Raw genomic sequence first — 13,916 nt, 5'->3', positions numbered from 1 at the left:
TAGTTTAGCGTTCTGCCTCTCCATATGCAGACATCGGTCCTTAAAATATGCAGCCATCTACAGTTTAATAATCATGTGTTATTAATGAATGAATCAATTATTTAGTCTGTCTATGTGAATCAACTGTAGTAATGTTATGAATGCAGGGGAAAATAATCACCATATAACCGTTCATTAAAACGTAGCTGACTGACTTCTGTTGCTCAATCCTTTTGAATGTCCTTGTGTCAGTTGCGTGGACACACTTTTGAGGCATAAACAAATTTAAACTGACCCATCTTTTAGCCTGAGATCTGCCATTTCAGGCACTAACCTCAAACCCTGTGAGCTAATGAGCTCTGGGACCTCAGAAGGCTGGTTGGGATTTGGGAGAGAGATGTTTCGAGATCGTGGCATGCCTCAATACACATTGAATGTGACAGGCCTGCGCAATGCTTCCAGGAAAGCCATGGTGTCTGATTCTGCTTTCATGCTACAGGGCAAACTCATTTCTGAAAATTGTCCTGTGCTTCAGCAACCAAACAAATTAGTTGCTAGATAGATCTACAATCTTGATGAGTGCAAATTAGACTTCAGCTGTGTCTTCTAGTGCGCTGCAATATGAACCTACTTTTCAGGGAAAGGAATACACACATAGTATGCACACTGAATGAGGTTAAAAAATAAAAAGAGCAATCTTATGTCATCTTTCCAGCTGGAAAATTCCAGAATCTGTATATAGCCTTGTGCACAAAAAAAAAAGGAAAACTTTCTCTTTGAAGGTGGTCACTCTTTCTCTATCACCTGTTAAATGCCACAGCGGTGGTCCACCCACCACATCGCTGTTGCTGTGATTGACATCTCCAGAAGTCACAATTTGGAGAACTGCAGTAATGGGTAATGGTCACAAATGTTTGTTTATTTATTACAGGTACTTATACAGTGCCGTCATTATACACAGCACTTTACATATGCACTCCTGTATTGAATTGTATTGCAACCGTGCTGTCTGCCCTCACGCTGTAAAGCCCTACGCAAACTTCTCATCAGGGCCGTCTTTAATATTGATTGGACCCTGGGCAAAACTTTTCTTGGGGCCCCCCCATGCAGTTTCGCTCTCCACCTGCTCTGAGACATACAATAAATAGCAGCTAGACTCAAAATCAGTTTACTGAATCAGATCAGGCAGCTATTGCGATTGGTTGCCAGAGGTTACAGTGCATCATTACCGCTCACTGTCTGGTTGCTAGAGGTTACAGCACACATTGCGGCTCACTGATTAGTTGCTAATGGTTACAGCACATAATTTCTGCTTGTTGATTGGCTGCTGGAGATTACTGTGGATATGACCTCGGGGGGGGGGGGGCAAGATATACATATCAATGCCGCCGGCCGCCGCTATTTACATATGAATGATGGTAATTTACATGTAAACACAGGGTCTGCAGGTGAGTCATCTGTACACAACAAAAGGGCAGAGCTGGGCAGCATTAGTAGCAGCAATTCACACTGAGATATCGGGACACAGCACAGGACTAAAACCTCAAGGGACAAGGGAATTTAAACCAGGATAGTTGGCAAGTATGAGGCAGCTGCTTTGGGCCCCACAACAATGACAGGGCCCAGGGCAGCTGCCTCTTTGGCCCTGCCTTAAAAACAGTCCTGCTAGAGGCTCTAATAGGCTTCAAAAAGGGGTGGGCTCGGGGTGCAGAGCCCTCCCAGTTGTGTGAGAATAGCACATGAATATTCGCTATTCTCACACTAATCCTGCTCCCGGCCAAACAGGAAGCTGAAAGGACAATCGATCCTACTGGACGCCTAGCTGGAGGAGAGCAAAAATATTACAGCGCACACATGCAAAAACTAACATTTACCTCCAGCAAGGCTTTTTAAAAAACTAGACATTTTCAAAAAACATTATCAAAAAATATGGGGATCTGGTGACACCATATTGCTATACAGTGCTTAAGCCCACTTACTGCGACAAAGTACCCCATAATTAGTGGGTCCCACTAATTATGGGGTACTTTGTCGCAGTAAGTGGGCTTAAGCACCATATAGCAATATGGTGTGACCAAATCCCCATATTTTTTGATAATGTTTTTTGAAAATGTCTAGGTGTTTTTAAAAAGCCTTGCTGGAGGTAAATGTTAGCTCCAGATGACGTCTGAATGACGAAACGCGTAGGGCGTGGCCAGATACGTACACCTTCAGTGCAAACGGCGTGCGAGCCGAGCGGAAGTTCCGAACGCTTTTTTACAATACGTGTTTTATCGTACTAAATGTGAGTACTTTTAAGTTGTTACAAATAAACTGAGTTGCAAACATACTATACCATGGAAAGTCCTCTTTTTTACCATATGTAATACGAGGTACAACATCCCCACGGAGGAACGAGGGATCTCCCCAGCATTCCAGCAAAGACAGCCCAAGAAGCGACACAGTGGCTTATACTGTGGAGGCTGATCCACCCCGGACGGGGTCGTATTTCTGGTGAGAGCAAAATTCATAAATACGAACGGATAAGCGAAGTTACTCCCTTCATTCCTCTTCTACACATAGAAAATCTCTCTCTCTTTTTTCACTATCCAATTTTCATTTTTTGTATTTTTCATTTTTCAATTTTTACCCTATTAGACTTTCACATCTGATTTGTCGCTGCAAGATTTTTTCACATTATTTATTTATTTATTATTTTTTATATTATGGACTACATCTCTATTTCTTATATTTTTTATATTTTTTATATTATGGACTAAATCTCTATTTATTCTTGTATTTTTTCCCAATTTTCACATCTACAATTGGGAATTTTTTCGAGTATTTGTTGCACTTTTCATATTTCATTTTTTCACTTGTGTTTCACAATTGTACAAATTTGTATTTTTGGTTTTTGCTTTAAGGTTATGTGATTGAATTTGTATATCAAAGCTCTTGGTTATGCCATCACCACAATCACAGGCACATTGAGTATTTTTTAGTATATATTTTTAAAGTTTCACGGTTGATTATAGATTGAGTTTAGTATACATAGCATCATTTATTTTAGGCATCTAATTCATTTATTGGGTAATTCACATTTATATATATATATTTTTTATTCCTATTCCTATTTTCACCCTATTTTTATATTATATTAATTTATTAACCAGCAAGCTGGAAAATTTATATTCATTTTTGTATTCACAACTTAATATTGATTGATATATTATTTATTGGGTTTATCATTTTAGTATATCTTGGTTCATTCAGGAGTTTCTAGAGTTTAAAACCATTAGCCAGCAAGCTGAAAAATCTGTACATTTCTATGACATTTACATTTAGTGAGTTCAAAAAGGTATAGCGCCATATCTATTTTCTCTACCTCACTTTTCTTACTGTTCCATCCATTAGGACGGAAACAAAATAGAGGCTGCTCTTACCTATATTACATTATATTATATATACTCTCTGTTTAACAAATTCCATAGCGCGCCCTATCCTTTTATTTTACAAATGTTAGTTTTGCATGAGTGCGCTGTAATATTTTTGTTCTGTTGTATGGTCTTATAGCAGCACCATCTTTATGCATTTTTTTAGGGTGTGCCCTCCAAATATCTTGTTTGTGTACTGGAGGAGAGGACACAGGAGCTACTGCCTTTCCCTCTACAAAGGATACCCAATCACGTGCAAGGAAAATAAATAAAAACAGCAATTTTGCTTACACATGATTGGATGATGGAAGTCAGTAGATCTTTTGCACATTTACTAAGTTCTGGCGCAACTTTGATTGCACGATTGATTTGCCTTCAGTAAATCAACCCCAAACTCTTTCCCTTCTAAGATGAGAAGAAGCAAGCTTCATCCTTGGCCGAGTATGGAAGTGAGTGCCAGTGCACCAGTGACCCATTTAAGAAGAGGCTACTGTTTCCCTGGGTATTGTTCTTAAGCTGATCTGTGCCTAGCTATGAATTATGTACTCTATGATCCATGTACTCCCAAATACAAAAAAAAAAAAAAAAAAGACTTGATCATTTAGAAAGGTCCTACAGACTTTCAAACTTTCACTTTATGATTGTATTGTACTCTTATTGATTTCCTTTTCATCTTTGCTTCACTAATTGACAATGATTAATTTCTCCATGAGACGGCGTGTAGCCCACAGGCCACTAATTAAGAGAATATATGTACCTTTATGTCAATGACTGTAGATATTGATTACTTGGAGACTGCTTTTAAAAACAGCATGACGCATGCAATCTTATTGGAGTCTGAAGCACACTTTATACCTGACCACTAAACTGTAGTCACTACTGTAATGTTTAATAGTTCAAGATACTGATGAAGCATATTCATTTACAGTGGTTATGATACTGACATAACAGTAAAACCACCACACTAAATACAATATAAATGTATATATAATGGAATGGGAGACAGAGGCTGAACATAATCCAACCAGCAATCCAACAAGCTCTACATATTTCATGTTGCTGAGGATCGGGACTGCTAATGAATTTCAGCACTAATGAAGCAAGAAAGAAAAGAGTAGCTGGGCTGTGGGTTTATTATTACTTAGGTACATTATAGGGGAGGTCATACAAGCTGCTGCACAGCAGGAGCCACCACTTTCCACTATGTTCACACCAGGGCGTTTTATTTCAGTGGGACCACAGGGGAACTCAGTACCGGCACCTCCAGCACTGAATGTCTGCAATAGCAAGGAGGGCTAGGGTGTGCTGGGGGATTATGGTTGCAGGTGGGGATTTATTTTGGTTTGGTTTCTATTGTTGCTTGGGTAGCTCTTTTGTTGCTGGTGGGAGTCCATTGTTGCTGGGGATCAAATGTTGCTGGGAGGGATCTACTGCTGAGGGAAATGTCTATTAATGCTGGCTCCAATAAGATCTGTTGTTGCTGCTGGGGTGGTATTTTGTTGCAGGGAGTCCATTGTTTCTGGGGGGAGTCTATTGTTGTGTGGGGGATCTACTGTTACTGGGGTGGGGTCTATTGTTGCTAGGAGGGTATACTATAGCTGGGGTGGGTTATATTGTTTTGTATACTTTTTACAATAAATATAACAATACAACAATACATCAATATCATCTGTCAGTGGCATCCATAAGGCAGGGATTTTTTGAGTTTATCCATTCTTGGATCCATTGCTTGGAGTATGGGAACCAAATAATAGGGGTATGGTGCTGTATCTCTAAATAATTTACAAAGCAATGAAACACAATGGGGGTTATTTATGAAAGGCAAATCCACTTTGCACTTTCAGTGCACTTGGAAGTACAGTCACTCTAAATCTGAGGGGTATATCTGAAATGAGTGGAAGCTCTGCTGATTTTATCATCCAATCATGTGCAAGTTAAAATGCTGTTTTTTATTTTCCTTGCATGTCCCCCTCGGATCTACAGTGACTTTACGTCTAAGTGCAAAGTGGATTTTCCTTTAGTAAATAACCCCCAATGATCTGCATTATTATACCTAAAATGAAAGCTTCCTGCATGTAGCTAGATTATGTATTCATGATTTGCCTTTTTTACATAAAGAAATATAATAAAAATCCTTATGGTTTTCTTCCAGCTGGTCTTTTCCTGGCTATCCATAAATAAAGTAATACCATTTTCTGAAGTCATACTGGTACTGAGCAGGACTGGCGATTATGATGACAGTTTGGTGAAGGTGGTATGGAGACATATTGGGTAATCTATTGGGGGTTTGACAACCCCTGTCACAGGTTAAAGATAAAAAAAATAGGTATAAGCAACGCTAAGAGCATAACATTAAAGGTAAAAGTCCATAGAGTTTAGGATAAAGTCCTTGTTCAGGGAAAAAACTGGAACCACCCACCGGGTAGACAGAGACACAATTAGGTGAGCACGAACTTATCCTCCACCGAAGATCAACACACCAGGCCTCTTACCAAAAAGAATGGACCACTAAATTACAGGTGGTCAAACAAGCATGATAAATTCACAGAGCCACAAAACCATTTCATGAAGCTCATAGATGGTTGGGTCTTGTAGTCTCACCCGTCTTCTCCACCATGCTCCACTGATCTAAACTCCTGATGTCACCAAGGACACTACATGCAGAGTCGATAGCCCTGCATTGGACGTGATGACGCTGAGGAACAGATTACCAACAAAGTGCGGGGAAGCATCACTCGCTGAGGGGTGATGGCGAGAGACTGAAGAAGAACAATTTATGTCAGCTGCTTTATTATCATTACTATCACAGTGATTAATGTTGAATTTATTATAAGTTAAAGATATGCAAACCTGTCAAATAATACAAGAACGATGACACCAGGTCTTGAGAGGCCATTGAATTATAGTCCAGAGGAGCTGGAGCAGAGGAGCTCAAGTGTATATATCTTTCTGGTAAGACCGTTAACGAAAAGTGGCTGCAGGGTAGGGAAAAGGAAATGAGAAAATGTTCCCAATGTTTCATTTGGATTAGATGGGGAGAATTATAGCATCTCAAAAATGATAGTTACCCTGAATTCATTGGGGCATGGACTGATGTGATTAGAGCAACATTCCCTGAAAAGTGCCAACCAATATCTTAAAACTGTGGAAACATTGCTATCGATGATGAATATTTTTGGCTACAGTAGGCTGACAGTGGCTCCTCCCAATAGACAATAAATTATCATCTTCTTGCATGCTCTCTGAAAGGCAGAATATTATATAATTAGCTTCCTTAGGTCAGGACTGGTGCAATGTTTTCTGGAAAGCAACAGCCCATGTCTTGGTGCTATAAAAGCAAATTGACGAGTAGAATCAGTTGCAGAGGACTACCAGTGATATGATGGACACATTCCCAACATAACTCTGTGGACTAGCACTGCTCCCTCCCTAATAGAGAGAACCATGCCAGTCTGGACATTCTTGACCTGGGTTAAGCCAGACAAACAGACACCCCCCTCCACTCTCATCCTACTGCAGGAGTCATTAAGCATATATTGTGTATTATAATATATAAAAATGTAGGCAGAAAGGTGGCCTTGAAGAGAAAAGGTAGTAGTAGTTCATCCCTGATCTAACAGCCAATACTATAAAGTAGCAAAATTTACTTGAGTTGGCTAATGTGCTAACTGCAGTCAGATGGCTACGTTTACTGGTGAGCTAAGGGGGGGGAAAAAAGCTTGTCATACTTTGATAAAGAATTACGCACTATGGCAGGTTGTATATGGCTGGGAGGTAGTTAAAACACGGCATTCAATCAGATTCAAACACCAGTTTCTTCCCCAGTACAAATTGTACAACAAACACAAAATGGTACAAGGAGCTTGGTACACAGTTCCATTCAACTCCGTGTTAGCTTTAAACTTTAAAATAAAATCAGTGCTAGATATGTATGACATATAGATGTAAAACGTTCTACATGTATTCTTAGCAACATTTCTGTGCACTACATTTCTTGTAAACAGTAGATACATAGTGTAACTTTCCGTAATTTACAAAACTTATGGAATCCAACTAGCCAACCTACAAACCTATAACATTCTGGTAAAAAGTACAGGCTTTTCTTGCACACATTTGCAAAAATATTGAAAGCCAAACTCGCACGAGATGGCACCTCTGCATTGTGTAAGCCCTAAGTTTAAACTATATAAGCACCCAATCAGCTAACAATGAATGGGAGCTGGCTTATTGACATGTTAGAATATATACGATTCGTATTCTGTATACCAGATGGACCATATATTTCATATCATAATGTTGCAAGAGTTTTACAAATGATTTACAATAACAATTTTTCATATGGTGAAGCACAATACTTTACAATGTATTGTTATAAAGTCACGGATTAGACCTCACTCTAAACCGAAGACCATAATTACTTAACATGCAATAACTGATAGATAGTTATGCCACTCAATGGGGTTGATTTACTAAAGGATGGACTTGTGTCTTTTTTTCGACCTCACCTACTATGTAACTATTTAGATAAGCACCTGAATGACCACAACATACAGGGATATACAAGGTAATACTGACATATAATCACACACATAGGTTGGACTTGATGGACTTGTGTCTTTTTTTCGACCTCACCTACTATGTAACTATGAATTGAGAAAGTTCACATTGTATGTACATTTAGCTTAGTGAATACGGCAAAACTGTGTTCACTTCAATCGTCCAATTATGTACAAGCAAAATCCTGTTTTTTTTTACTTCTGATTGGGTATTTAGAGTGAACGCAGCTCCACTTTATTTACCAAGCTAAGTGAACATTCCTTTTAGTAAATCAACCCCCAATGTAAAATGAACATCAGGCACTTAGCTGGACTGGAGCAAAGAGGAGATATTACCGATAACAATCAATCAGATTGATCTAGCTTTTATGAATCAGACAAGTAGACAAGAGACAGGTGTCTTATAGAACAGGTGGGAGCATTAAAAAAAAAAAGCTATCTGCGACAACGCTCAAGGGAGCAAATAAAAAGAAAATCCGACTACTTACGGGAGCAGACTTTTCCGTTAACTTGGAACTGGGAGAACAGGTGACCGAGTCTTTCTTGTCTTTCATCATGTTCACTGTTTCTCTGTTAAATGTGTGTATAAAATCCCTGTCTCATCCCTCACATCCTCGTGAGAGTGGTTTGTAGAGACTGCATACCACAGAGATTCAACAAAAAAAAAAAGGAAGCAGTTCGTTTAATGTTAAAAAAAAAAAAAAGTCAAAGAAAAAAGTCAGAACACAGGGAACTCTTTGAACAGCAAAGCCAAAAATGTCTGTGCAGCATATTGCTACAGAGAACAGCAGTGAGACTTCCTCTGTTTCAAGTGTAATTACACAGAACGGAACAGGAACAAGTAGATCAGCGAGTGTTCTAGCAAACCCAACTCCACTTTTTAAATTTGTAGTCTGCAAGTATGTGGAAAAATAAAACACTTTGGAAAGTATATTTTTTAAAATTTTATTATTGATAACAAAAATTCATAAAAATACAAATTCATTAAAAATAATAACAGGTTATTGATATATTTAAAAAAAAATAGCTTAAAATTCATAAAAAAATTTTTTTTTACTCACCTCTAAATACCTGTTGTTAGGGGGTCCCTCGTAGTCTGCCTTCTTCAATGCCCGGGCTGGTGACATCACTTCCCCTCGCGCCGCACAGTCATCTGGGACCTGTCACGTGTCCCAGATGACTCTGCGTGTATCACGGCGCCCGGCGCTGCTCGTGCATTCGCAGTGGGTGCCCAGCTGTGAAGCCATAGTAAGAATGCCGGTGCTGCGAGCGGAGCGGTGAATGAGGGGGGCTTAGTTCCCCCGCATCGCTGGACCCTGGGAGAGGTAAGTGTCCGATTATTAAAAGTCAGCAGCTGCAGTATTTGTAGCTGCTGACGTTTAAATTTTTTTTTTAGGGGGCACCCCACTTTAAATAAAGTATATCTTTTATTTTTGAATTTGACATACAACGATTGTTAGTGAAGAGGTACAAGATGTATGACAACTATAAGTCATTTATTGGGGCTGTTTCACTCATAGGTAATTTGATAGGGATTATTTACTAAAGAAGTAAAACATGTTTACATTGCTTGGTGGTTACGATGAAGCAGTGTTAGCTGCCATCTTCCGACCAAGGGCAAGTAAAAATACAGAGGAAGATTTACTAAAACTGGAGCACTCGGAATCTGGTGCAGCTGTGCACGGTAGCCAATCAGCTTCTAACTTCCACTTGTTCAATTAAGCTTTGACAATAAAAACTGGAAGCTGATTGCTTTCTTTGCAGAGCTGCACCCGATTTTGCACTCTCCAGTTTTAGTAAATCCCCCCACCAGTTTATTTTTTTATCTGGGCCGCACAGCGGCTAAGCAGTTAGCACTTCTGCATAGAAGTACCTTACCTTCCAAATTTTTGGGACACCTATTAGAAAAAGTATGTAGGCATAGGACACACTCCTTGCCATGCCCCCTTAACCACTTGCTGACCAGCCGCCTTCATTTTACTGCGGCAGGTCGGAACGATCCTGCAAGCTGTCGTAGCTATACGTCGGCTCGTGGGATTGGGATAGCAGGCGCACACGTGCTTGCTGCACTGTGGGGGGGTGTCGATATTCACGGCCAATGTGTCAAAAGTGTCTCATGTGTCCGCCATAATGTCGCAGTCCCAATAAAAATTGCAGATTGCCACCATTACTAAAATAATAGTAATAAAATGCTATAAATCTATCCCCTATTTTGTAGACGCTATAACTTTTGTGCAAATCAATCAATATACTCTTATTGTGATTTTTTTTTACCAAAAATATGTAGAAGAATACATATCGGCCTAAACTGAGAAAAAAATTCGCTTTAAAAAAAAAAAAAAAAATGGGGATATTTATTATAGCAAAAAGTACAAAATATTAATATTGTGTTTTTTTCTCAAAATTGTTGCTCTTTTTTTTCATAGCGGAAAAAATAAAAACCGCAGAGATGATCAAATACCACCAAAAGAAAGCTCTATTTGTGGGAAAAAAAGGACGTCAATTTTGTTTGGCTGCAACGTCACACGACCGCGCAATTGTCAGTTAAAGAGACGTAGTGCTGAATCGCAAAAAATGGCCTGGTCATTCAGCAGCCAAATCTTCCCGAGGCTGAAGTGGTTAAAGAAAAATTATACAAAAAATAAAAGATTAGTTAGAGTTTATTATTAACTAATTCCTTAATATTGGTGTTTGACATGTACAAATGCAGCAATTTGGAAATGGGATGAAAGGTTTCGCACTGGGAAACACGATTTGAAAGATAATTAGTGCATTTTATCTACAACTATATAAATCAGACCAAAATAAGGGACAAATGAGGAGGAAAGAGGGACAGAGGGACCTTGTTCCAAATCAGGGACAGTCCCTCGAAATCAGGGACAGTTGGGAGCTATGTAGTACTAGAGTCATAAGTTCAAATCCCAACCACGACACTACCTACCTGGAGTTTGCATGTTGTCCCTGTGCCTGCGTGGGTTTCCTCCAGGTACTCCCTTCCTTCCACTCTCCAAAGACATGCTGGCAGGTTAATTGGCTCCTATCTAAATTGGTCCTAGTATCGTGTTTCTCCGAAAACAAGCCTGGGTCTTATATTAATTTTGTCAGTAAATGACACAGTAGGGCTTATTTTTAGGGTAGGTCTTGCCATGTAATTTGCTGTCTTCTCTCCACCTGCCTGACAGGAATCCCCAAGTTAAAATGCTTGTAAAATCGTATAATCCACTCTATTACAGTAGTATATAATGTACAATATGTGTGTTTCTGTAATATAATTGTGCCAAATACCTTCATTATAGCGCCGCTCTGCGATTCTGTGACCCGCCGGACCTCTCTTCCCCACAATTATATTACAGAAACACACACATTGTACATTATATACTACTGTAATAGAGTGGATTATAGGATTTTACAGGCATTTTAAACTAGGGCTTATTTTCGGGGTAGGGCTTATATTCCAGCCTTGCTGGAAAATAACGCCAGGTCTTATTTTCGGGGTAGGTCTTATTTTCGGGGAAACACAGTATGTGTATATAAGGTAGGGACATTAGATTGTAAGTTCAGGGACTGATACATGTATCTGCAATATATATATATATGTAAAGCGCTGCGTAAATTGATGGTGCTATATAAATATTATTATATTATTATTATTATTACAAAACCTGTATAATAATAATGATAAGTACCTGTAATAAATAAATAATTAATTTCACACATGATTGGATTCTTAAAGAGCAACTCCATGTTTGTTGAAGAAGAAAACATTGCCCTCTAGGTGATCTATGTGCATAGTTAGGATTTTAACAAACTTCGTTCCAGATTTCTACCTGCTGTAATTCTGAAGAAATATCTGTTTGTTTGTCTTTGTCCAAGTGAATCTGTATGTGAGTGGTATTATAATTATCAATCAGCTGCTGCAACTGCAGAACTCTCTAATGAGAAAAGTGGCAGGGTCTGCTTCCATTTAGATGTGGTTTCCCTTTGGGAATATCTCACCAAAAATTTAATTTTTGTTGCAGGAGATTCTCAAAATCAGACTTATCTCAGTGCAGACTTCTGGGGAAATCTGGTGTCGCAATAATATACGCTATATATTTTTTCATTTGATTTTTTTTCCCCTCAAATGTGGAGTTACCCTTTAAAGCCCAACCTCGTCTTTTTTTTTTTTTTCTTCACGCCTTAATTTAAAATCTCTTTATACAGAATTTAAATCCTGCAATGTTTTGATTGGTCTATTGATTTCATGGGCCCCTCCTCTTCTTATCAGGCAACAGTAGTCCTCTTCTGGAAAGAGCAGTGTGCAGAAGTGTGACATGTGTGACATGTCTGTGAGCTGTGAGTTTTTTATTTTTATTTTTTTCGTTAGGGTAAGGGTTAGAGTTAAGGTTGGGTAAGGGTTAGGATTAGGAGTTGGGGTTAGGGTTATTTATTTATTTTTGTTAGGGTTAGGGTGTTAATACTACTACTACTACTACTACTACTACTAATAATAATAATAATAATAAATAAATACATGTACACAAATAAATAAAAATAATCATAAATAAATACATTAAATAAATGAATACTAAGTAATAATAAATAATAATTAACTCCTACCCCTAACACATAAACAATATTTAAAAAAATAAATACATAAATAACTACACACCCTAACCCTAACACAAAATAAATAAATACATTATTATTTTTATTTTTTTTTCAGATTTTGGTGTTTATTTTTTTTTATTATTATTATTATTAATAATAATAATAATAATAATAATTATAGTTTATTTAAATTGTTTTAAGATTATGGGTTAATTATTATGATTTTATGTATTATTACATATTATTAATTAATTTTATTTATTTATGATGATTTTTAGTTATTTGTGTATTTATTTTACATTTATTTGTTCATATATTATTACAATTTTTTTTTTTTACATTTTTTCATTTGAGCAGAAAATAGCGCATTTCCATTTATTTCTATGAGAATAAAAACATGCCAAAAATGCTCAAATCTGTTCGATTCGAGCTACAAAAAAGCTCCACAACTTTTTTTTAACTTCAGGGGTTTGGCTTCGCCGATTTATAGAGGACAAGTGAACCATCTCCATAGAGAATAATTGATTTTTTGTCCTCCAGCATTTTGTAGTTTGAAGCTGAAGTGTGAATGGGGCCTTTGGGTACCAGAAAAATCAGTTTTACGTACCTGATTCCCTGCTCCCCCAGCAGCTAGCACTCTCCGCTACTCCTCTACGCTCTGGCGGTATTGAGTCGCTTGGTATGTCCAATGCATTGTGCTTGATGAAGTCAAAGAAGCTGCAACGGTTGGAGCATAGGGGAGAAGAGGCTGCAGGCGCCAGTCTAGAAGTTCATGTGTGAGCGGAGGATCAGGTAACTAAATCTGCTTTTCTGGTACCCTGGGCCTAATCAAGCACTTATTTTAACCTTGCATCATGGGGAGCAGCCAAACTGCAAAAGAAGATTTCTGTTTAAAAAATAAAATGTTTTGCTATCTTGCCCTACACAAGATGTGAAGTCCATAAAATCCTGCCTTTCTATCTCCTTACTGGGATTGAGATTTTTAAATTCATGCTTTCAATAAAACGCAAACCTCCAACCTGATTTGCTTTTATTCCTGATTGCAAATCTTCTGTTGATCTGCCTGGAGGCATAAAAATATTTGCCTGTTGGAGTTAACGCTTTTGCTTCTACTCTCTCTGTAAAGCAATACGTAGTTATTGAAATTGGTTCAGAATTTTTTCCCGTCAGCCAACTTATTTATGTCATAAGCAATAATTCAATAAATAATTTTAATGAACTAATATTAATAACATGGGAACAGAACAATTCTGATTCAGGCAGGACATAAATCTGTTTCAGTGCGTGCATCCTAAGCTTAGCTCAGCTCCAATAAATCCACTTTTTATTAATATTCCCTCCACCTCTTCCAGTTAACCTACTCAGAGATAAACTGATA

At 38.1% G+C, this 13,916-nt stretch overlaps 1 protein-coding gene across 10 annotated transcripts in view; it reads right to left on the bottom strand.

Annotated features, from left to right (window-relative positions):
* The window catches only part of TJP1 (tight junction protein 1), a 738,699-nt gene that overhangs the window by 323,657 nt on the left and 401,126 nt on the right, over positions 1–13,916 (bottom strand). The window contains exon 1 of one of the 10 annotated variants that reach the window (XM_077473249.1): positions 8,437–8,593. The exons of the other annotated variants lie outside the window; for them this stretch is intronic. Within the exon in view, the coding sequence (XP_077329375.1) occupies positions 8,437–8,505 (69 nt within the window). The 5' untranslated portion in view covers positions 8,506–8,593. Of the gene's footprint in view, positions 1–8,436; positions 8,594–13,916 lie in introns of those variants that run through there. 10 annotated transcript variants of the gene reach the window in all.

This window comes from Lithobates pipiens, unplaced genomic scaffold, assembly GCF_037356315.1.
Source record: "Lithobates pipiens isolate NorthernLeopardFrog02 unplaced genomic scaffold, aLitPip1_a1.2 Scaffold_8, whole genome shotgun sequence".
In the NCBI taxonomy this organism is placed as follows: domain Eukaryota; kingdom Metazoa; phylum Chordata; class Amphibia; order Anura; family Ranidae; genus Lithobates; species Lithobates pipiens.
The sequence above is the reverse complement of the archived record's forward strand: the minus strand, read 5'-3'. Positions and strand labels throughout refer to the sequence as shown.